The sequence below is a fragment of the Lissotriton vulgaris genome, chromosome 8 (assembly GCF_964263255.1).
Source record: "Lissotriton vulgaris chromosome 8, aLisVul1.2, whole genome shotgun sequence".
Taxonomy (NCBI): domain Eukaryota; kingdom Metazoa; phylum Chordata; class Amphibia; order Caudata; family Salamandridae; genus Lissotriton; species Lissotriton vulgaris.
The window spans coordinates 16,680,180-16,705,332 of record NC_141696.1 but is presented as its reverse complement, the minus strand read 5'-3'; the positions used below and the strand labels follow the sequence as shown (position 1 = coordinate 16,705,332).

Below are 25,153 nucleotides of genomic sequence, written 5' to 3'. Positions count from 1 at the left end.
TTCTTTCTCAAGCATAAGAAATGAACTGCTGCAACCGTAATACTTGCGGTAAAGTACAAAGCATACAGTACGAAGAGTATTATAAAATAATATTGTAAAAGCATGATATGGTTTCTAAGCCATAAAATACCTAAAATGCATAAAATACATACAGTGATAAATAGTGACTAAAAGTACTCAACTGGTGCTTCTAAAATACGCCTACCCCGGTGTACCTAACCTAGGTCTAGTACAAGGGAAGAAGTAAGTAAGGTGTAGCTTAGTTTTAGTATTCTTTTGCCAAGAATCTAATACAAGAATTCTGTTAGGGTCTAATCAACTCCGTACCTTAGTTTTTAGAATGTAGGTAGTCTGGTATCTCTCTCTCAGGACTCGATTTCCCAGTAACCCGCAAGGGTAGTCTGGAAACACTGGAGCTGGATTTCTCGGCTGGAGAAAGTACAGCGTCTCTCAGTGCGTCAGCTGGAGGGTCGGCTTCCTTTGGCACTTGCTGCTGCAGGGCGCGTCGGGCAAGTAGATAGTCGAACTGCTCCAAACCACTGTGTGTTTGTTTGGACAAGTGTGGGCATATTTATACATTGAAGGTGCCAAGTTTGACGTAAGATTGGAAATAATAACATCATTAGAGACTTAATTTTCTGAAAACTCCATGAGCCTCAGAGAAGACTAGGGGCACCACAGAAGAGGAGGAGCATCACAGAAGAGGGAAGGAGCCTCAGAGAAGATGAGGAGCATCACAGAAGAGAAGGAGCCTCACAGAAGAGCAGGAGACTTACAAAAAAGGAGGAACATGAAAGGAGAGGAGGAGCATCACAGAAGGGGAGGAGCTCGACAGAAGAGGAGGAGCATCGCAGAAGAGGAGAAGCATCACAGAAGGGGAGGAGCATGAGAGAAGAGAATGAGCATCACAGAAGAGGAGGAGCAACACAGAAGAGGAGGAGCATTACAGAAGAGGTAGAACATTACAGAAGAGGGGAAGCATTACAGAAGATAAAGAGCCTCAAATAAGAGGAAGAGCCTCAAAGTAAAGGAAGTGTCTCAAAGAGGAGGCGAATCACATAAGAGGAGGATCACAGACCAGGAAGAGCATCCCAGAAGAGGAGGAGCATCAAAGAAGTGGAGGAGCATCACAGAAGAGGAGGAACATTACAGAAGAGGAGGAGCACGGTAGAAGGGGAGAAGCATCACAGAAGAGGAGGAGCATCAGAGAAGGGGAGGGGCATCACAGCGGAGGAGAAGCATCACATAAGGGGAGGAGCATCCCAGAAGAGGAGGAGCGTGGCAGAAGAGGAGGAACATCACAGAAGAGGAAGAGCATCACAGAGGAAGAGCCTCAAGAAACAGGTGCAGCATGAAAGTAGAGGAGAAACTTCACAGAAGAGGAGGAGCGTCACAGAGGAGGAGCATCGCAGAAGGGGAGGAACATCACAGAATAGGAGGAGCATAGCAGAAGAGGAGGAGAATGGCAGAAGAGAATGAGCATAGCAGAAGAGGAGGAGCATAGCAGAAGAGGAGGAGCATAACAGAAGAGGAGGAGAATCGCAGAAGAGGAAGAGGATCACAAAAGAGTAGGAGGATTGCAGAAGAGGAGGAGGATCCAAGAAAAAGAGGAGAATGGCAGAAGAGAAAGAGCATCACAGAAGAGGAGGAGCATGGCAGAAGAGGAGGAGCATGCCAGAAGTGGATGAGCATCATAGAAGAGGAGCATTGAAGAAGAGAAGGAGCATCACAGAAGAGGAGGAGTTTCACAGAAGAGGAGGAGTTTCACAGAAGAGGAGGAATATGGCAGAAGATGTGAAGCATGGCAGAAGAGGAGGGAGATCACATAAAAGGAGGGGATCACAGAAGAGGAGGAGCATCGCAGAAGAGGATGAGCATTGCAGGAGAGAAGGAGCATAGCTTAATAGGAGGAGCATGGCAGAAGAGGAGGAGTATGGCAGAAGAGGAGGAGCATCGCTGAAAAGGAGGAGCATGGCGAAAGAGAAGGAGCATCACAGACAAGGGGGAGCATCATAGAAGAGAAGGAGCATCATGGACGAGGAGGAGTATCACAGATGAGGAGGAGCATCACAGAAGAGATGGAGCATCACAGACGAGGAGGAGCATCACAGAAGAGAAGCAGAATCACAGACGAGAAGGAGCATCACAGACGAGGAGCAGCATCATAGAAGTGGAGAAGGATCAAAGAAGAGGAGGAGCATGGTAGAAGAGGAGGGGATTCCCAGAAGAGGAGGAGTATCACAGAAGAGGAGGAGCATCACAGAAGAGAAAGAGCCTCATAGAAGGGAAGGAGCATCACAGAAGAGAGGGGCACGACAAAAGAACAGGCGCATGGCAGAAGAGGAGGAGCATCGCAGAAGAGGAGGAGCCTCATAGAAGGGAAGGAGCATCACAGAAGAGAGGGGCACGGCAAAAGAACAGGCGCATGGCAGAAGAGGAGGAGCATCGCAGAAGAGGAGGAGCATTACAGAAGAGGCAAAACATTACAGAAGAGGAGAAGCATTACAGAAGATGAAGAGCCTCAAAGTAAAGGAAGATTCTCAAAGAAGAGAAGACTCACATAAGAGGAGGATCACAGAACAGGAAGAGCATCCCAGAAGAGGAGGAGCATCAAAGAAGGGGAGGAGCATCACAGAAGAGGAGGAACATTACAGACAAGGAGGAGCATCACAGAAGAGGAGCAGCATCATAGAAGTGGAGAAGGATAAAAGAAGAGGAGGAGCATCACAGAAGGGGAGGAGAATCACAGAAGAGGAGGAACATTACAGAAGAGGAGGAGCTCGGTAGAAGGGGAGAAGCATCACAGAAGAGGAGGAGCATCAGAGAAGGGGAGGGGCATCACAGCAGAGGAGAAGCATCACATAAGGGGAGGAGCATCCCAGAAGAGGAGGAGCGTGGCAGAAGAGGAGGAACATCACAGAAGAGGAGGAGCATCACAGAAGAGGAGGAGCATCAGAGAAGGGGAGGGGCATCACAGCAGAGGAGAAGCATCACATAAGGGGAGGAGCATCCCAGAAGAAGAGGAGCATCAAAGGAGGGGAGGAGAATCACAGAAGAGGAGGAACATTACAGAAGAGGAGGAGCATCCCAGAAGGGGGGGGCATCAAAGTAGAGGAGAAGCATCACATAAGGGGAGGAGCATACCAGAAGAAGAGGAGCTTGGTAGAAGGGGAGGAGCATCACAGAAGAGGAGGAACATTACAGAAGAGGAGGAGCTCGGGAGAAGGGGAGAAGAATGGCAGAAGAGAAGGAGCATGCCAGTAGAGAAAGAAAATCACATAAGAGAGGAGCATCACAGAAGAGGATAAGTATGGCAGAAGAGAAGGAGCGTGCCAGAAGAGGAGGAGGAGCATCATAGAAGAGGAGCATTGTAGGAGAGAAGGAGCATCACAGAAGAGGAGGAGCATCACAGAAGAGGAGGAGCATCGCAGAAGAGGAAGAGGAGTATCACAGAAGAGGAGGAGCATGGCAGAAGAGGAGGAGGAGCATCACAGAAGGGGAGGAGCATGAGAGAAGAGAAGGAGCATCACAGAAGAGGAGGAGAATGGCAGAAGACAAGGAACATGGCAGAAGATGAGGAGGAGCATCACAGAAGAGGAGGAGAATGGCAGAAGACAAGGAACATGGCAGAAGATGAGGAGGAGCATCACAGAAGAGGAGGAGCAGAGGAGCATCACAGAAGAGGAGGAGCATGCCAGAAGATGAGGAGGAGCATCACAGAAGAGGAGGAGAATGGCAGAAGATGAGGAGGAGCATCACAGAAGAGGAGGAGAATGGCAGAAGACAAGGAGCATGGCAGAAGATGAGGAGGAGCATCACAGAAGAGGAGGAGAATGGCAGAAGACAAGGAGCATGGCAGAAGATGAGGAGGAGCATCACAGAAGAGGAGGAGCATCACAGAAGAGGAGGAGCATCACAGAAGAGGACAAGCATGGCAGAAGAGAAAAAAAATCACATAAGAGAGGAGCATCACAGAAGAGGAGAAGTATGGCAGAAGAGAAGGAGCATGCCAGAAGAGGATGAGAATGGCAGAAGATGAGGAGTAGCATCACAGAAGAGAAGGAGCATGACAGAAGAGGAGGAGAATGGCAGAAGATGAGGAGGAGCATCACAGAAGAGGAGGAGCATGGCAGAAGAAAAGTATGGCAGAAGAGAAGGAGCATGCCAGTAGAGGAGGGGAATGGCAGAAGATGAGGAGGAGCATCACAGAAGAGGAGGATTATGACAGAAAAGGAGAAGCATGGAAGAAGGGGAAGGGGTATCACAAAAAAGGATGAGCATCACAGAAGAGGAGGAGCATCACAGAAGAGGAGGAGCATCACAGAAGAGGAGGAGCATCACAGAAAAGGAGGAGCATCGCAGAAAAGGAGGAGCATCATAGAAGAGAAGCATCATCACAAAAGAGGCAGAGCATCGCAGAAGAGAATGAGCAAGGGAGGATACTTCCGAACCCGCAACCTCTACCTTTAAAGTGCCATTTTGGAAGAACATTTTGCAACCTCATAAGCAAATTAGCAGCACTTTTTATTATCATCATCATCAGCCATTATAATTGTCATCATCATCATAATTATTTTTATTATTATTATTACATCTGTCAATTATAGAGAGTAATTTGTTCATGGATATTTTTTTCTGAAATATATTCATTTATCACTGCAAAGCCCAAAAGAATGTTTGAAAGCAATTTTCAGAAAAGTAGTAAGTGAGAGATTTGACGCTACCTAATCAGGTTGAAGTGGTTTCAGGCAGAAAGGAGAGATGCCTGACATGCAGCGCCCAGAGGCAGTAGGAGTGGCCTCAAGGAGCTGTAGGTAGACACACATTAGTTGTTTAGAACTAGCATGCTTAGTGACTAATCGCATCCTTATTCTGATGTACAGTGCTCTGATATCATTTACAGGTCATGTTCGCACTTTATGAAACTTTTCAAATAAGTGACACAAATAAAAAATGGTGACAAGAGGACCTCTGGATCGTTTCTCTGTGCCTCATCCAGAGGCCGGCTGGCACGGTGAGGGCTCCCACTGGGCTTGGTCTGAATAGGAGTAGCCAAAGTAGCTTGGTGGGTTCAGGTACAGATCCAGCGGCTTTGGAGGTAAGGATGCATAGATGTTATCCTTCGGGCCCTGGCAAGGCACATCATTCTCTGGGTAGTCAACAGATGATTTGCAATGGACCCACTGCCACTTGGCACACATCCTGCACAGTATGAGAGACATAGAAACATTAACACATGTGAAATTACCACAGAGAGAATCTATGCACACCAAGACATCAGTGCCATGGGAAGGACACATTCAAAGGGTTGGCTGTAGCGTACAGGCATCTCATGACACAGCCCAGCATTACAGAACAGATCATGGTTGTAAATAGTAGCCTCAGCTCAGAGCGATCTTATCCATACAGGACAGCATTACCCCAGGGGCAGCATTAACCTAAATACATCAGATCCATACAGGACAGCATTATCCCAGGGGCAGCATTACCCCAAATAGATCAGAGTAATACAGTACAGCATTCCCCCAAAGAGGGCACATCCATACAGTACAGCATTACCTCAAAGATGGCACATCCATACAGTACAGCATTACCCCAAAGAGGGCACATCCATACAGGACTGCATCACCCCAAAGAGAGCACATTTGAGGACAGTTTTGCCCCAGGGCATGATTAAGCAAAAGAGAGCAAATTCATACAGGGCAGTATTACCCAAAGCCAGAATTTCCCCAAAGTGAGCAGACTTATTCATGGCAGCATTACCCCAAAGAGAGCAAAGTCCTGCACAACAGTATTATCTCAACAAGACCACATTTATATTTGAAAGCATCACCCAAAGACAGCACCTTCACACAGGAAAGCATTATCTCAAGGAGAGCAAATTCACACTGGAAAGCAGAATTGAAAGAGAGCCCATTCATACACGGCAGCATTACCTCAAAAACAACACCTTCATACAGGACAGCAGAACCTCAAAGTCAGCACATTAATATTGGCCAGCAGAACCTCAAAAATAACACATTCTTGTGCAACAGTATTATCTCAACGAGTGCACATTCACATAGGACAGCATTAAATCGAAGACAACACCTTCATACAGGACAGCTTTACCTCAAAGTCAGCACATTAATATTGGCCAGCAGTACCTCACAAAGAGCGCCTTCATATAGGAAAGTATTACATAAAGGAGCTCACAGTGACACACCGCAGCATTGCTCCGAAGAGAGCATATCTACAGAGGGCAATGCTACCCCAACAACAACATGTTCTAGAGCCCATCATGTGACCCCGCACCACAGGGCTGCTACATCCATATATGAGAGTGGTAAGCATGTGAGCAGAGAAGCTGCTCCAAGCCATCCGCTGTGCTTCCACGTGGCGGTTCACCAGCCACAGACTGACCCTCGAGCACCCTCTGGCTTTCCTCTGGCCCCACTGATGCAAGCTGCTGATCAGCACTGTACTAAGTGACTCAGGGGGTGTGCAGCCTGGCAGGGGGCAGTGAGGGGCTGCTGCATAAATGGCTCCCATTATTGGTTGCGGCTACTAATAATGAATTTGCTTTACTTTATGGAGCCATTGATTCCCTCTACTGCCTGGGGCCGTCAATGCAAGCACTGCTTTGGGTCCTTGATACAGTTTATGTGTCGGGCACTGATACAGGTATCATGTATGACTATAGCCACAATGGCCACTGAGGCTCCACTGATGTCAGCACTATGTGGACTTACTTGTGTACTTTAGGGTAACAATGATGCACGTACTGTAGTTGATCACTGATGCTGGCACTGTGCACAGCCATTAATGTACTTTCTGGGACCATTGATGCATGTGTTGTATGGGGCTACTGATGCATCAGTAGCCCCAGGTAGTCAGGGGCGTTATTGACGCTCATGAGCTGCGCCCTTCATGCACCGTATTTGGGCCATTGATGCATGGTTTGTATGGGGCTATTGATGCATCAGTAGCCCCAGGTAGTCGGGGGCGCCATTGACGCACATGAGCTGCGCCCTTCATGCACCGTATTTGGGCCATTGACGCATGTGTTGTATGGGGCTTCTGATGAATCATTAGCCCCATGTACTTGGCGGCGCCATTGACGCGCATGAGCTGCGCCCTTCATGCACCGTATTTGGGCCATTGATGCATGTGTTGGATGGGGCTTCTGATGAATCAGTAGCCCCATGTACTTGGCGGCGCCATTGACACACATGAGCTGCACCCTTCATGCACCGTATTTGGGAATTGATGCATGTGTTGTATGGGGCTTCTGATGAATCAGTAGCCCCATGTACTTGGCGGCGCCATTGACGCACATGAGCTGCGCCCTTCATGCACGTATTTGGGCCATTGATGCATGTGTTGTATGGGGCTTCTGATGCATCAGTAGCCCCATGTACTTGGCGGCGCCATTGACGCACATGAGCTGCGCCCTTCATGCACATATTTGGGCCATTGATGCATGTGTTGTATGGGGCTTCTGATGCATCAGTAGCCCCAGGTACTTGGCGGCGCCATTGACGCACATGAGCTGCGCCCTTCATGCACCGTATTTGGGCCATTGATGCATGTAATGTATGGGGCTTCTGATGAATCAGTAGCCCCAGGTACTTGGCGGCGCCATTGACGCACATGAGCTGCGCCCTTCATGCACCGTATTTGGGCCATTGATGCATGTGTTGTATGGGGCTTCTGATGAATCAGTAGCCCCAGGTACTTGGCAGCGCCATTGACGCACATGAGCTGCACCCTTCATGCACCGTATTTGGGCCATTGATGCATGTGTTGTATGGGGCTTCTGATGCATCAGTAGCCCCATGTACTTAGCTGTGCCATTGACGTGCATGAGCTGCGCCCTTCATGCACCGTATTTGGGCCATTGATGCATGTGTTGTATGGGGCTACTGATGCATCAGTAGCCCCATGTACTTAGCTGTGCCATTGACGCGCATGAGCTGCGCCCTTCATGCACCGTATTTGGGCCATTGATGCATGTGTTGTATGGGGCTTCTGATGAATCATTAGCCCCAGGTACTTGGCGGCGCCATAGACGCACATGAGCTGCACCCTTCATGCACCGTATTTGGGCCATTGATGCATGTGTTGGATGGGGCTTCTGATGAATCAGTAGCCCCAGGTACTCGGGGGCGCCATTGACGCGCATGAGCTGCGCCCTTCATGCACCGTATTTGGGCCATTGATGCATGTGTTGTATGGGGCTTCTGATGAATTAGTAGCCCCATGTACTCGGCGGCGCCATTGACGCACATGAGCTGCGCCCTTCATGCACCGTATTTGGGCCATTGATGCATGTGTTGTATGGGGCTTCTGATGAATCAGTAGCCCCATGTACTTGGCGGCGCCATTGACGCACATGAGCTGCGCCCTTCATGCACCGTATTTGGGCCATTGATGCATGTGTTGGATGGGGCTTCTGATGAATCAGTAGCCCCATGTACTTGGCGGCGCCATTGACGCACATGAGCTGCGCCCTTCATGCACCGTATTTGGGCCATTGATGCAGGTGTTGTATGGGGCTTCTGATGAATCAGTAGCCCCAGGTACTTGGCGGCGCCATTGACGCACATGAGCTGCGCCCTTCATGCACCGTATTTGGGCCATTGATGCATGTGTTGGATGGGGCTTCTGATGAATCAGTAGCCCCATGTACTTGGCGGCGCCATTGACGCACATGAGCTGCGCCCTTCATGCACCGTATTTGGGCCATTGATGCATGTGTTGTATGGGGCTTCTGATGAATCAGTAGCCCCAGGTACTTGGCGGCGCCATTGACGCACATGAGCTGCGCCCTTCATGCACCGTATTTGGGCCATTGATGCATGTGTTGGATGGGGCTTCTGATGAATCAGTAGCCCCAGGTACTCGGGGGCGCCATTGACGCGCATGAGCTGCGCCCTTCATGCACCGTATTTGGGCCATTGATGCATATGTTGTATGGGGCTTCTGATGAATCAGTAGCCCCATGTACTTAGCTGTGCCATTGACGCGCATGAGCTGCGACCTTCATGCACCGTATTTGGGCCATTGATGCATGTATTGTATGGGGCTTCTGATGCATCAGTAGCCCCATGTACTTGGCGGCGCCATTGACGCACATGAGCTGCACCCTTCATGCACCGTATTTGGGCCATTGATGCATGTGTTGTATGGGGCTTCTGATGAATCAGTAGCCCCATGTACTTAGCTGTGCCATTGACGCGCATGAGCTGCGCCCTTCATGCACCGTATTTGGGCCATTGATGCATGTGTTGGATGGGGCTTCTGATGAATCAGTAGCCCCAGGTACTCGGGGGCGCCATTGACGCGCATGAGCTGCGCCCTTCATGCACCGTATTTGGGCCATTGATGCATGTGTTGGATGGGGCTCCTGATGAATCAGTAGCCCCATGTACTTGGCGGCGCCATTGACGCACATGAGCTGCGCCCTTCATGCACCGTATTTGGACCGTTGATGCATGTGTTGGATGGGGCTCCTGATGAATCAGTTGCCCTTGTGCTTGGTGGCTCAGTTGACGCTCCTGAGCAGTGCCCTTAATGCCTCGTATTTAGGCCATTGATGTTCTTAAAAGAGTATCAGCAGAGGTGGTACATTTATATTTAAAAAGCTAAAAAGAATCGTAAATCAATACCTATATATATATGCAATTTTCTGGTTGTTGATATTTTTGCTATGATATGCTTGTAGAAGGTTAGTTCCCTTGTTGATATTCAGTTGTTTGAGCCTCTCCTCACAACTCTTAATGAGAATCCTAGTGGGCAGAGGGCCGAGGTAGAAACAGACCTGAGGGGTACCTATTACTCATGGGTAATCATGTTCACCACCTTGGTACAACCTGGAAGCCACTGGTGATTTGAATACTTTATTACTGTATTAAGCAGAGAAGACAGCGATCGTAACACCCTTCATTGTTCTTTAAAAGATTTGCTTGACCTTATGGTGAACATTATGGTTTTGTTAAACACAAACCTGCCCCCTCCAGCGATAAGCGGAGAATTACTTTGGATAATGTAGTAGGGATCATGGCCACTGGAGAACACATGACTAAAGCCCTTATATATGCCTCTCTGGAATTACAATACGTGGTTATAGTGCATCCTAGAGATGAAGTATGACAGAATGACATTATAAAGATCTACAAGTTCCTTTTCATGTTGCTAGGGGAGTGCTTTGTGCACCAAAATGGTGTTACTCTACCTTCCCTAAAGTATGAGCATTCCTGGTATAACAAAACCTGCAATGATAAGAAAGATGAGCTACCCCTAGCCCTTGGGGATTACAACATGATCTGAGCAAGGAGAAAAGGATATAAGTAACCCTGGGCGGAGTTCCACTACGTGGAGCTCCACAAGTGGCGTAGTTCCATAGAGAAATGCCGTTCGTAGTGATTGCACAGTGCCGGATGCTTGTCCGCACTGTGCAATCATTGCGAACGGCACCTTGCACAGCGGAAGTAGTCCCTTCTTTCCATTTCTGCCACTCAAATACATTTTTACTTGAGAGGCAGCATTCTCAACGCGAACACTAGCAATGAGAAACCTGACCCCCCCGCGTTAAGAAATCTCAGCGGGAGGTTTATTTTTCACGCTCGCGCTCGCCAAGTTGAAGTTGACAATCGTGATCAAGGAAAAATTTCGCCGGGAGGTGGATTTTCCTCGCTTGCGCTCGCCAACTTGACGTTGGTGAACGCAAGCGAGGAAAAAACTCTGCTCTGCTGCGCGAAGGTGAGTTTTTTTCGGAATTCCCAAGCTCCGCACAGAGTGCTGAAAACCCTGCAAACTCTGCAAGAGGAGCCGAGTTCACCACCCAGGTTTAGATATATAGCTGGTCTAAGTAAGAGCACCTAAGGACTGGTAAATCCTCTTATGGGAGAATCTCTTTGAAGCTGCTGCCCTTAATGAAAGCAGGGAACTCTGGAAGTTGATAGCCCATGGCGACCAATGAAAAGGTAAGCTCATTACTATCACTCCATACATATTGCACTCCCACTTCCGGAACCTTTATAAACAGCCCAGAAAGAGACAGAACACCTGCACCAGGGGTACCGGATCTGGTTCCCCCTTGGGTCCCTAAGTTGGAACTCACCAAGACCGTTACAGCAATAAAAGCTCCTTCAGAAGTATCCATCTCTACAGTGAACTATTTAGAGGCACCTGCGTTGCAGAAAGTTGAAGCTTGAGTGAACACTCTCATAAGCTTAATCACAGCAAAAACATTCATGGTATCCATCTTCAAGATGTGAATGCTGTCACTTGTTATCACTGCAAAATCAATATTCAAATTTGAGAAACATGTCTATCTATTTGACATAGGAAGGAGAAGGTCATTTAAGGATGTCCAACACCTTCTTTAAATCTATTGAGCACTGAAGTAATCAGTATGAATCAAAGATACACAGATCTCCTTCTCCAACTCCTATTCCACAGGCTTTCAAGCTCACTGATGTGGCTGGAGTCTTGATAACCTGACATTGAAATCTTTTGGTGCTCAGAAAATATCTTAGAACAACACAACATATCATCCAGGTACAGCGATTCATAATGAATTGAAGGGGCATTACAAAATACCTAATCTGGGTGTGAAAAGCCGTTTTTCACTTGCGGTCAATTCTTGTTTTCATTGTACAGACTCCAAAATGTCTTCTATAAGAGCTAAAGGACATGTGTCCTTGATCCTGAATTGTTTAAACATATATAGTCTATACACAGTCTAATATTTTGATCTTTTTTTGTAATAAAAACAGAGGTGCTCCAGCAAGAGATGAAAAAGTACAATCAATCAATTTTGTAGGCTCTCCTGTAATTAGGCTTTAAGTATCACTTTCTAATTTCCCGACAGTGAATAGATGCATTTTGAAGGCAAAATAGCACAGCTTTCACTGGCATAGTGTAAACCCATTCCCTAGGAGGTGAAAAAACTGAAAATGAATAGATGTCAGGCTTAGCAAAAACTGTGGAATAATCATCATATTGAAATGGCGCACCTGAAAAATGAGCCACAATTAAATGTGATGCAGAATGTTTTATGCCTTTAATTGTTTAGTTGGTAGTTATAATCTTCTGAAGCATAATAGTTATCACAGCAATGATGATAATGATATTGTTCTAATAGCCTAGGAGAAATACAGATTCTGTCTCTTCAGCAAATGTGGAATTTTAGTTTGCGAACTGAACATCATCTGCGCCATCTTGCCCATTCCTCAGACTCACGTACGAATATGCACGGCAGCCACTTTAGGTGCCATGGTCTCCCTGTTCACGATCAATCGTTAGCGCACTTCCCTGACCCTGCAAGCATCCCCCACGCACCCTGGCTGCCCCCGCTCTCACATTCAGAATTCATAAACCCTCTCCTTCCGTGTGACTCTGTCCCTGGGAATCACACCCCTCGCCTGACCAACACCTCCCTCCCTTTCATGAATACCCCTCTATTGATAAACCCCTTCCTCTACATCAATTGTCCACGCGGAACCATTCCTTTCATGAATATCTCTCCTTTGATGACCCTTCCTCTGAGCCCGATTGTCTGCACAGATCCCAGGCCATCACTTGGCCAGAGGATACAGTTTATTGCCCCCTACTGTATGAAGTCGCTCCTCTTCAAAGGAGCTACTATTGATCATGGCCTCCCAACCCCCTGAGATCCGATCAGGCGCACACATTCCAAAGGAATCGGCGGAACACCCAGCTGCCTGATTGCCCCCTCCTATTGTATGTGGGTGAGGACCTCTACTGTAGCCACGTGTTGGAATGAGCCGGAAAGGGGGGGGGGGTTCCGGGGATGCCTTTTTTCCTTACTTCACAATGTCTTTATTGTAATAAAGAGTGGTCACATGCCATAAACCAGTGTATAAGAGGCCAGGCCTCAGAGAGGTTGTCAGAGCACCTCGAGACGATACCTTGTTGTCCGATCTGATGTGTTCTGCTCCGTCGGAATAAAACTTGTTTCCTGTCTTCCTGCCTCCAGTGCCTGCCTCTTTGTTTGATAACCCTTGTATGGTATAAGAGGCGTTTTACGCCGGGCAAAACTACCTGAGAGACATCGACTCAATCGCCCGACCATTTTTTACTTTCGACAATTGGCGTCCCATCAGTGACACGTGGATCCAGTGGGAGAGGTCCCGACGACAGAGTGAACGACTGCAACGATCGGAAGTGCACCTGCCCGATAGACCCTCGTCTGGCAGCCGGTCATCCGAACTTCACTGATTCCAAGCAGACCTCTCTCGAGTGATCTACGGTCCTGACTGGGAACCATCAGGAGTGCCGCAGTAAACAACAGAAAATAGAGGACGATCGGGCGCTGGAGACGGAAGACGAGAAACTGTCCATGCGGTCCGGGTAAGGTCGTGAAACACGACGAATTACGAATTGATTGATTGTTTGCCTATCTGAAATACTAGTATTTGTTTTGTCGCTCTTTGAGATATTCCCTGCCTACAAACGGGGAGGAATAGAAATATTCTGTCCCCCTTTGCAGATAGCGAAGGGTAGGTAACGTGGACTTTTGTCCCCCGTTGTAATCTGTCGTGCCTATTTTTCTCCCTACTGATTGATTGCCGAACATAGATTGTTTGCAGTATAGTGCCTTTGAGATATTCTCTGCTTGCAAATAACGGAGAATAGAAATATTCTGTCCAGTCTTTGCGAGCAGTGAAGGATAGGTAGTGCGGACCTTTGTCCCCCGTTGTAATCTGTCATGCCTGTCTTCTCCCCACTGATTGGTAGTTGGAACAACCCGGACCGCTTATTAGAGGTGAACCATCCAGCTCCATTGGAGGGCACCCCTAATAAGGACATGTTCACTAAGCATGGACTAGTCGCTATAGCTTATAGTAAGTTATGGCATAAATATACAAAGAAGGACCCCGAAAGTCAGTGGCCACTGATAGGTTCCTTTGATGATCATAAAATAAAAACGTTAGAAGCAGCCGTTAGAAAAAATAGAGCAACGCCCACCATGCTCAATAGTGTCGGCATGTGGCGCAAAGAAGCAGAACAACGAAAGAAAAGAGAAGAAGCAAAAATAGGGAAAAAGTTACGAAAGGCAGCCCACCTGGCCGCTAAAAAACTAGATGAAGAAATAAAAGGGAAAGAGGAAGCTAGACAAATGCAAGAATCAGGATCGGCAGGCCAATGCCCTGTTAGGACCCCCTCTACGCTCTACCCTGAGGTGCCCTCCAAACAACGGGCGAACGACGAGTTACTGCTAGGTCCTCCAATCATCTACATGCCCCCTCCATATGCCCCCTGCCAGCCTCTAGTACAACACCTTCCAGTTCCGAGTGCGGACGGGGGTGACCTTAGTGCTAGTGCCCCGGCCCTCGCGGCCTTCGCACCGGCCACATTGGTAACAACATCAGATGAACTCGAGACTAGCAAGCAGCCACCAGCCAGATCAAATAGGTTGAGCAAAGATGAACGGGATGGGATTGACAAGATAGCAAAGACACTGGTGGAACAGAAGGAGAGCGAAGAATATACGATGGATATGCACAATTCACATGCCGGTAGCCACAGGCGGCATTTCATTTTACGATTCAGCTACCACACCCTGAACGCATATGAGGACAGGTATCAGAATAAGGGTCCTGCTAAACTGACAACTTTATATAGAAAGGTCGATGTTGGAGATGGGACTGAGCATGATGTGACGGACCTCTTCATGCAAACGCTTGAAGTCTTCCGCCACCTCACGGAACAGAAACCAGAAGTCAAGATTACAGCCTCTGAAACGACTGGGTCCTCATCAGAAGTAGCCAACACTATGATGCCTATCAGAGAAGCGGCCCCCTACTGGGTTCCCCCAAGAGGTCAGGGAACAAATGATGATATCAACCACGCAGATGCAAAAGGGAGGGTTGTGTACAATTGGGTTTATCAACCATGGGATCGACAGGATATCCTAACTTTTAGGCAAACGCTACCTGATTTAAGAAAGAACCCGACAGCATTTTATACCGAATTAGGCACAGCCTTGGGTTCAACGATAATGACTCTAGCGGACATTGACTTGTTCTTCGGGTTATGTCTGCCGGCTGACGTGTGGAAGCAAATCCGGAAAGCCGATCACACAGATCTGTTCGGACATACCTGGAATCAACTCAGTGAGCTAGATAGACGGCGAGAGCCCGGAAAGAAACCAGTAAAAGACATACTGGAACTTCCGGACAAAATAGTTCAGAAGCTAAAGACATTGATCCCAGAGAAAAAGGTAGATTGGTCGATAGTCACGGCTTGCCGTCAGAAACCCCAGGAAGACGTATCAGAATACTTCTCCCGGAACGCATGTATGTGACCAGGTCACAAGCAGAAAAATTGACTGATGCTAGGGAGACGATTAGAGACATCCAGTCGGCCAGCACCCCTCACGAACTGACCGAGTGGGCACGGGTGGGTTTGAAGGACGATGAAGGCTGTTGGCGGACAAAAGATGCAAACAAATGGTTGCGGCCTGACTCATACCTGATTCCCATACTGACTATGGCGCACTCCCCTGCACACATAGGATCTGCCCCCATGACTGAACTCATTTCCAAAGTCTGGCACAACGACAAAATCCCCGACTCAGCCAATCGCCTGGTCCAGCAGTGCCTTCTCTGCCTGCAGCACAACCCCGGGAAAGGAACTGTGGTATCCCGGGGAGGGTTTGGGATCCCCGACCACCCCTTTGAGGTCCTCCAGATGGACTACATCCAGCTAGAAAGATGCCAAAGCTTGAAATATGTGTTAGTCATTGTATGTGCCTTCAGCAAATAGGTAGAAGCCTATCCAACCCGTGATAACACTGCCATGACTACTGCCAAAGTACTACTGAAAGAGTTTTTCCCTCGCTACGGCCTTTGTCGAATTTTATGGAGCGACAACGGCCCCCACTTCATAGCTGAAGTTATCCAACTAATCTTGAAGGGGTTGGGTGTAAAACAGAGGTTTCATGCGGTCTTCCACCCCCAATCCGCTGGCTTAGTCGAGCGACACAATGCTGCATTGAAGCTAAAACTGTCAAAAATAGTGGCCACCACAGGACTTAAGTGGCCAGATGTGTACTTTGCAGTACCAAAGCTTACACTTGGCTCCCAAAAGGTTGGGGGGGTACGTGCTACATCGCCTTCATTCTCCCTCCCACGTATGTGGCCCCAGCCAACCATCACCGGCAGAAGCGCGCCGGAGACATTGGACAAGCCGACTCCACCGGGGCACAGTTCCTGGATGCGGTGAAGGGACTTGTTCCTCTGTGGGGCCCGATGGCAAACAGCCGCGCTATCCGACACCTGACCCAGGCAGTAGAAACGACCATTAACATCACGGCTGGCATCCTCGCTAACAACACGGCTGAGCTTCAGGCAGTCCGCCTGGTGGCTCTTCAAAACCGCCTTGTCCTAGATGTGGTTCTAGCCGACCGTGGAGGAGCATGCCGCATCATCGGATCCAGCTGTTGCACCTACGTGCCAGATAACTCGCCTTCAGTCTACAAAGCAATCAAACACCTTCACAGACTTTCCTCAGAGGTTCACCAGGAGCAAGAAGGATGGTCGCTTGGAAGCTGGTTTTGGGATACCTTGAAGGATTGGGGATGGAGGTTGTTCACATTTATATTGATACCGGTTGTGGTACTATGTGGGTGTTGCCTAGGAATTCAATGTTTGCCACCTTTGTGTTCACTCATTTCTGACTGCATGTGCCCTAAGACTTTGGACTTCAGAACTGAGCACATGAGTCCCCTCTATGAGATAGAAATATGTGGTCTTATGGGGATAGATCCGAATTGACAATCTGGCGAGACATGTTAAAAGGGAGGACTGTGGAATTTTAGTTTGCGAACTGAACATCATCTGCGCCATCTTGCCCATTCCTCAGACTCACGTACGAATATGCACGGCAGCCACTTTAGGTGCCATGGTCTCCCTGTTCACGATCGATCGTTAGCGCACTTCCCTGACCCTGCAAGCATCCCCCACGCACCCTGGCTGCCCCCGCTCTAACATGCACAATTCATAAACCCTCTCCTTCCGTGTGACTCTGTCCCTGGGAATCACACCCCGCGCCTGACCAACACCTCCCTCCCTTTCATGAATACCCCTCTATTGATAAACCCCTTCCTCTACGCGGAACCATTTCTTTCATGAATATCTCTCCTTTGATGACCCCTTCCTCTGAGCCCGATTGTCTGCACAGATCCCAGGCCATCACTTGACCGGAGGATACAGTTTATTGCCCCCTACTGTATGAAGTCGCCCCTCTTCAAAGGAGCTACTATTGATCATGGCCTCCCCACCCCCTGAGATCCGATCAGGCGCACACATTCCAAAGAAATCGGCAGAACACCCAGCTGCGTGATAGCCCCCTCCTATTGTATGTGGGTGAGGACCTCTACTGTAGCCACGTGTTGGAATGAGCCGGAAAAGGGGGGGGGGGTTCCGGGGATGCCTTTTTTCCTTACTTCACAATGTCTTTATTGTAATAAAGAGTGGTCACATGCCATAAACCAGTGTATAAGAGGCCAGGCCTCAGAGAGGTTGTCAGTGCACCTCGAGACGATACCTTGTTGTCCGATCTGATGTGTTCTGCTCCGTCCGAATAAAACATGTTTCCTGTCTTCCTGCCTCCAGCGCCTGCCTCTTTGTTTGATAACCCTTGTATGGTATTAAAGGCGTTTTACGCCGGGCAAAACTACCTGAGAGACATCGACTCAATCGCCCGACCATTTTTTACTTTCGACACAAATAGTTTCCAAAATCACAGCATGTAATATAAAAATGTAATGTGTGTATACTTGTAAAGCGCACTATCACCTAGAAGGTATCTTGGCGCTGTATACCGCTGTGGAACCCTTCCTGGCTTTCCCTGTGAGATGCCCCTTACTGGGCACCTCCAAGGTGAGGCCAGGCATCTTAGCGCTTTCAGGGCCATTGTCGAGATTAAGCAAGCTATTGCCCAGAGTTGCAGAGTGGAACCCATGATTAGAATAGGCACCGAGGCGAGAATTATCGAGTCCGTGGACATTGAGCCCAAGACCGTGCCGCGTCGGGAATTGAACCCTGGTCCCGGGCCAGACCTCTGCCTCAGGGTGTGCCACTCTAATCGGTGAGCCACACTTCTCCACATAATTAGGAAAGGCATAATTAGGAAAGGCTATTACTTCAAAAAGGAGTCACGTCTGTGTGGCCTCCAATGAGACCTGCAATGGAAGAGAAGCCTCATGCAATGAACCTGAAGCCAATAGTGACATATAAATACTATCAACTATGTCAGGTATCACCTTATCTCTCTTAGGGTTGTAATCTTTAGCTAAATCCAGATCAAAACACATTGCACATGTACACCATCCAACATACACTGAAGCATTGATAGTTCTTCCATCCTTTTACTGAATGTAATGTCCACAGTAGTTTCAATGAAATGCAGCTAATGCACACATGCTGCTTTCTCTTTATCAGAAAGTGAATTTTTACTCAAATGATTTTGAGAGTGTACAGGACAGGCACCACGGATGAGCCCAGCATCACTGGAATATAAACACAATCCAGCCTTTTGCTGATGTTTCTTTTTAGGTCGAGCCTATAGCGGCAGCGCGCATGTACTGCTCGCTTTGTGAGGAATGCAGTATTCATCATGAAGTGGAAGCTCCATTATAGCTCTGCCCACTCTCTGCCCATCTTTTTCATTGGCTTGTGTCTTAAATGCTGACTTCTGATTGGTTTTAGGCTTGTTAGTCCCTCCCTATGACCGCCATGTCATCATTTGTGTCTTTCCATCGCTGTTGGCCCCTTTTATTCCACTGTTGCACAGCACTCTTTTCTTCCCATGCCCCCCTCCCGCAGTCCGCGCCTTCTCGCCCGAGCCCTCCCCACTGTTTGTGGCTTCTAAGCTCCTGTTTCAACTGCAATACGTCTTGTGTAAATGCAAGTCCGTTTTCATTGCAAATACTTGTTTTAAAACACTGTACCCACTCTTGACGCTAGTGCAACTCTCTCTCGCGTTTTAAGAGGGCGAAGTTGAGTGCCATCTGGTGAGTGTTCGTTTTCGGAATGCGTCTCCTTTGTGTAACCCCAGTAATTCAGGAATCTTTGTGGAGAGGGACTGCCCTGTCATGGGAGGTGTCCCTGGGGGCGGCCCCTGATTGGGCAGCCTGTAATTGGCGGCTGTCTATGAGAGCTCCTGTCTCGGCATTCAGCGAGTCTCTTCTGTGTACTCATGTTCTCAGCGCAGATCTTGACGCTCACTGACCACGTGTGAGCAGGCAGTGTGCCCAGATACAGTCACCTCAGCCTCGGGAAAAGGACTTCTTCAGGATGGTAACACCCACGTTTACTATTTAAAAGCAAATGAAGCTTTTTTACGATGTGTGGCTGGGATAGAACGCCCGTGTGATCTTTCTTTAGTCTGTGATGAGGAAAAGTCTGTGTCTTTGGATCAGCAGTTTTGATCCATTCTTTAATTCAATTACAAGTGTGTTTTTTTTAGGTATATAATTTGGAGCCCTGTTTTCGGTCACCAGGAACAGTCCCTGTGGTCCCACTGGACAAGCGAGGAGTGACCCCATCGCTAGTGCATGGCATAAGGAGTGTGCAAGGTAGCAATGGTGAACATCGTGCCCTGTTGGAGAGCTGGATTTTGCGGTCTGTTGTACGAATGTTATATATGTCAGACTGATATTTGCATGGGTGTTATGTGCTTTAAGGACACGCATGGCCGGTCTTTTACATCGCATAATGGAAACCCTTTCTGCATCTAGGACATATAGTGAGTTGCAGAAGATAAAAGAAACTTAATGTTCCAGAATCTCACTCATTGGTCACCGGGACATACATTGTAATCTAGCCTTAACTTTAAAATTGACTTACCTACTATCTCGTTTCGTATATTAGACTGCCAACACGCTCCTTAAGCATTCAGAGATTTTTCTACCATTTAGCATTGGTAGAGTAAACAGGTATTTGAATGAGCTGCTAATAACAATTTGAAGCTGGAATCAGTATGCAGATATCTGCAGGCTGTCATGTACGTTGTCATGAGCGGGGAGTGGCAAGTTGAGGTCGCCTACCCAGTACCTTGGTTTGTCGGAGGCTTTAAGACCCAACAGTGTGAGCTAAACTCTACAATAAATGCGGAATGTGGTTCTACTTCATCTGTCCTCCTGTAAGGACAGACGGCGTAAGCCATTGGTCACGTGGTTGTCTGTACAGCACTTATGTCACAGTCGTATCCCATTAGTTCTCGTTCATGAATTAATTGGGATTATATGTAACCATATTTAGTATAATTCCACTTACTAGAATGCCTGCTATTCCTAAACCGGTGCAAGCAGCGATGAAGTGCGGTATGTTTATTTTATTGGTTTTTTTTTTTAGTGTTGACTGACACTGGTGGAAAGTCTCTGATCAGCTGAGTGGAGGAGTGTGGCTCAATGGTTAGAGCGGCAGACCCTGATGCAGAGGTCTGGCCTGGGACCAGGGTTCAATTACCCGCCTCGGCGGGTCTTGGGCTCAATCTCCTCGGACCTGACAATTCTCGCCTCGGTGCCTATTCTAAGCATGGGTCCCACGCTGCAACTCTGGGCAATAGCTTGCATAACCTCCACACCGGCCCCAACAGCACTAGGATGCCTGGCTTCACCCTGGGGGTGCCCAGGAGTGGACACTTCACAGGGAAAACCAGGAAGGGTTCCACAGCGGTATGATTAATAGCGCCAGGAAACCGCTTGGTGACAGTGCGCCCTACAAATACCTTGACATTTACATTTGAGTCTTTCTGCTGGCATCTGATGCCTCCTTGGAAAATGAACCAAGTCCTAAAGTGTCACTTCCACTGATATCCAGTGGGACTCCAAATCTGTCATTGGTGTTAAAGCTAAAGCCGCCAATGAATGCCATTTAGGTAACAAAACTGTGAAGGACTATGACCTGCTCTTTGTGCAGGACATGTAGTCTCATATATTCACAAAACGCATTTTCTACGCTTTTATCCTTTAGAACCTGTTCTTACTTGGAGTCAGTGGTCCAAGTTATCAATTTGGCAGGATGGCTCAGTGAGTTAAGTGTTAGTTGCAGAGATCTGAGAGTGCCAGCATTTGTCTCATGTGTCCCCTTTCACACTGGATTACCTAGATTATCAGCTTGGATTAAGTTGCAGTAAATTCACATACAGGTTCCGTGTATAGTAAGTAGTGTGTCTAAAAGTCATCTGTATCAGGTGTACTGTTGTGCGGCTCTGCCCCGGAAGAATAACCACCCAGCTCGCTGTGATGTGCCTAGCGGTGGTGAGGGAACATGAACAGCCTTCATACCCACTCAAGGCTGCATGCCTCACCAGCCAGAAGTGTCTGAAGCCATTTTGGCTTGCAAGATGCCGCCTGTGCAATAAGCTGATCTCCGAAGGACCCTGGAACGTTTACTGTACTGAAGTAAGGTGTGGTCGGCAACACCTGGGAAAGTGTAGATGGCTTTTCTGAAGTTTGCAGAGTTCTCATCCTCTGTGTGTGATATATAGGGTAGTCCCTGTCACCCGCTATGCATTTTATCCTGTATTTTATTATTATTTGTAATTGTAATATTTGGCAGACGAACATGATGAGAAATAAGGAAAAGAATGCATCAGTCTCGGAGCAGTGCCGGCTTATATATGGTTTGATGAGGATATGATATCAGAGACAAAATGTTAGCAGCATGTCTGGGAACTTTAGGCAACAAGCGCTGGAAAAGTATAACTCGTTTTGCATCGGGATGGACCACACAACATGGTACATGGGTGAAGCATACCTTATTTGCGTGGCCCTGAGTGATTCATAAACATGGAGTAAAACAACACTGTGCAAATAACTGCGCTGCCTTACTCTGCATGAGAAAGCATTCCATAAGCACTGCATGGGTGTTCCCACGCAACTCTCATGGCTACTGATGCATTCCAACATTTTCCTGAAATGCGTCAAAACGATAGGCCTTCCCAGGAGAGGCGTAACAAAGAGAAATATCTTTATCTCTCATCATTACTTCATCCTTCTATGTGTGCTGCATTCTGCAAGAGGAATATGCCTCACAGAATTGTGTTTGTGCAGGAAGGAATCCTGCCCACAACAAAGGCACCTTTGCACCATGATTGACGTTGGAGCTCGGCACTCAAAAGGGTGCCAGCGCAGGGAAAGAGACAGGAAAGCATTGTATTGACTTAAATATGGTGAATTCTTACCTTTTCCCTTTCACACAGGCCCCATGGTTTCATTCAAGTGTGAGAAGAACCCCATAAATTACATACTTTCCTATGGTCTTCTGCACCCTGGTCGTTGCCCTCCCAGATTGTCAATCCATGCAAGCTGCATTTGTACCCTTGTGACCCCTGCGGCCACAGAGCCGCCAATGTGCTTTGAGGAGCGTCCTATGCACTGAGCATGAAACTCAGGCTCTCACTGCCTCACCGTTCCCACCGAGTGTGGACACCATGGAGGCGCTGCCTTACCTTCTGTGCATCCCGCTGCCTAAGATAAGCTCTGGCACTGATGTAATACCATAAAATATGATTTAGACATGAGTTCCAGAGGGAAAAGGAAGATGACGGACAAACTCCGCCGTGAGGTGCAGGTTCCGAGTACTCCTCTGACCATTATACCTGTGTACGGTACTTACCACCTACCTCTTTAACTTGTAGTGGAAGAGAAGGCACAGCTCTGCTTACTTACTCCAGCAAAAACTTACTAAAATCTTTCCCGACGGTAAACATCTTTTACAACACGGTGTTTACACTGCATGTCCTTTACTACGCAGCCATTACAACGCAAGTCGTTAGTACGACTTGCGCTGGAGTGCGCTCTTGTTAAAGGAATAGTTTGATTTTCTATTCCAACACCTTCCCTACTGTTACGTGGGCTGGAGTTGGAATAGAAAATTAAACTACTCACAATCCAGCGCCCTCCAACGCAAGTCGTTGTAACTACTTGCGTTGTAATGGCTGCGTCGTAATGTACCACGATCATTTTGATCGCGTTGTACTGACGTACATCCTTCCCGACACCAGTCTTTGATGATATGCAGGGACGCCCAGCTCCTTTTCCTTTTTCCTCATATGGAAAGACCGGTTTTGAAATTGCTACACTTGGGGAAAGCGGCTGACCCTCTTACCACTGCCCCATAAGCGGCCATGGCGGAGATTTTACTGGAGGCAGTACAACGCAGGCTTGGGGGTGGCCTGATGGAGGTTTTGCCAATTGTGAAGATCTGCCTCCTCCTACACAAATACAGTTACAGAACCCCTGGAGAGATTGCTTACCATGGGGGGCACCAGCCCCTGCAGAACACCTGACACAGCAACACCCATCCTCTCGGCAGGTATCCCAGACAGAGGTGAGTGATGGCACTTCTTCTACTTGCTTGAATCCCGCTGACTCACTATCGCCTGTACAAACACAGACATCAACACAGTTGCAGGTAACAAGGAAGCCAGCCTGCTGCCTGAGAACGACCAAGGCTGCACAAAAATAACAGCATGGGCAGATACTCCCCGCTTAGAGCTGCTGCGGCCCTCATACACTGCTCATACACCATGTTTAGTGGGTGATAAGCACTCTAATGAGCTTTCTCCTGAGCAATGTGTTGAAGTCGACTTTTCACCTTCCTCATCTTTCCCTTTGCAGGGCATAGGTCATCATATCAGCTTATCTCTCAGAGGACTCAGCTAGCCTTCCTTCAGCTAACAAAAACGAAATATTAAAGCCGCTAAATCTACTAGATGCACTAAAATATCTGCTGAACTTTTTAGTAGGACAGAACCTTAAGGTACTGGTGAGAATAGAGGGCAGCCCTTTACATAAATGGGTCCCTTCAAAGGGAGAGGTCAAAGCTATCATCTCGAGACTTTCTAACACCGGACATGGTGCTGGGCTCACTTACAGTCAACATCCCTCCACTCTAAATAGGCTCGCCAATTCACGCTCGCGCTTGAATTGGCGAGCCTATTTAAGGCGAACTTAGTCTCAGGGCAGGCCTTGACAGATGCTCATTGGATTGAACACTCGCTGTTGCTGGCGCTGCTGCAGGCGCTTCCCCGCGCTTTTAACTCTCCTCATTTTGTATTTGGTTTAAATTTTACTTTTTGCACTTATTCCCTGATTTTAGCAGGGTCTTGGCCCCCTCCTCTTACCGCACATAATCGGCTCCCTCACCGCCGTTTTGGCGGGCCTGGATCCCGGGGGTGGCTCATTGTGGGCGCCATTTTGGGTAGGGATGGAAAGATAGCTTTGGGCGCCATCTTGGAGCGTCCTCACGCTCGCGCTTGAATTGGCGAGCCTATTTAAGGCGAACTTAGTCTCAGGGCAGGCCTTGACAGATGCTCATTGGATTGAACACTCGCTGTTGCTGGCGCTGCTGCAGGCGCTTCGCCGCGCTTTTAACTCTCCTCATTTTGTATTTGGTTTAAATTTTACTTTTTGCACTTATTCCCTGATTTTAGCAGGGTCTTGGCCCCCTCCTCTTACCGCACATAATCGGCTCCCTCACCGCCGTTTTGGCGGGCCTGGATCCCGGGGGTGGCTCATTGTGGGCGCCATTTTGGGTAGGGATGGAAAGATAGCTTCGGGCGCCATCTTGGAGCGTCCTCACGCTCGCGCTTGAATTGGCGAGCCTATTTAAGGCGAACTTAGTCTCAGGGCAGGCCTTGACAGATGCTCATTGGATTGAACACTCGCTGTTGCTGGCGCTGCTGCAGGCGCTTCGCCGCGCTTTTAACTCTCCTCATTTTGTATTTGGTTTAAATTTTACTTTTTGCACTTATTCCCTGATTTTAGCAGGGTCTTGGCCCCCTCCTCTTACCGCACATAATCGGCTCCCTCACCGCCGTTTTGGCGGGCCTGGATCCCGGGGGTGGCTCATTGTGGGCGCCATTTTGGGTAGGGATGGAAAGATAGCTTCGGGCGCCATCTTGGAGCGTCCTCACGCTCGCGCTTGAATTGGCGAGCCTATTTAAAGCTCCCCTCTCCCGCGCAGGGGAGGACGCCGTCGCTTAGCCGGAGTCGTGCCAGAGTCCTGCCCGTCTGCGCTCGTCCGCGTCGAGGCAGCGCGAGGCAGCGCGAGGCGGGGCAGGCTCTGTATTTCATCAAAGCGTTGCTTAGCCGCTCTTGGCAGATATGTTGTCCTACACACGGTCAGAG

General features: G+C 48.3%; 1 protein-coding gene across 1 annotated transcript in view; it reads right to left on the bottom strand.

Annotated features, from left to right (window-relative positions):
* Positions 1-4,506: 4,506 nt before the first annotated feature.
* LOC147693239 (tyrosinase-like) overlaps positions 4,507-25,153 on the bottom strand; it is a 195,223-nt gene continuing 174,576 nt past the window's right edge. Inside the window, exon 4 of the mRNA XM_086933202.1 lies at positions 4,507-5,202. Coding sequence (XP_086789328.1) covers positions 4,992-5,202 — 211 coding nt within the window. The 3' untranslated portion in view covers positions 4,507-4,991. The remainder of the gene's footprint in view (positions 5,203-25,153) is intronic.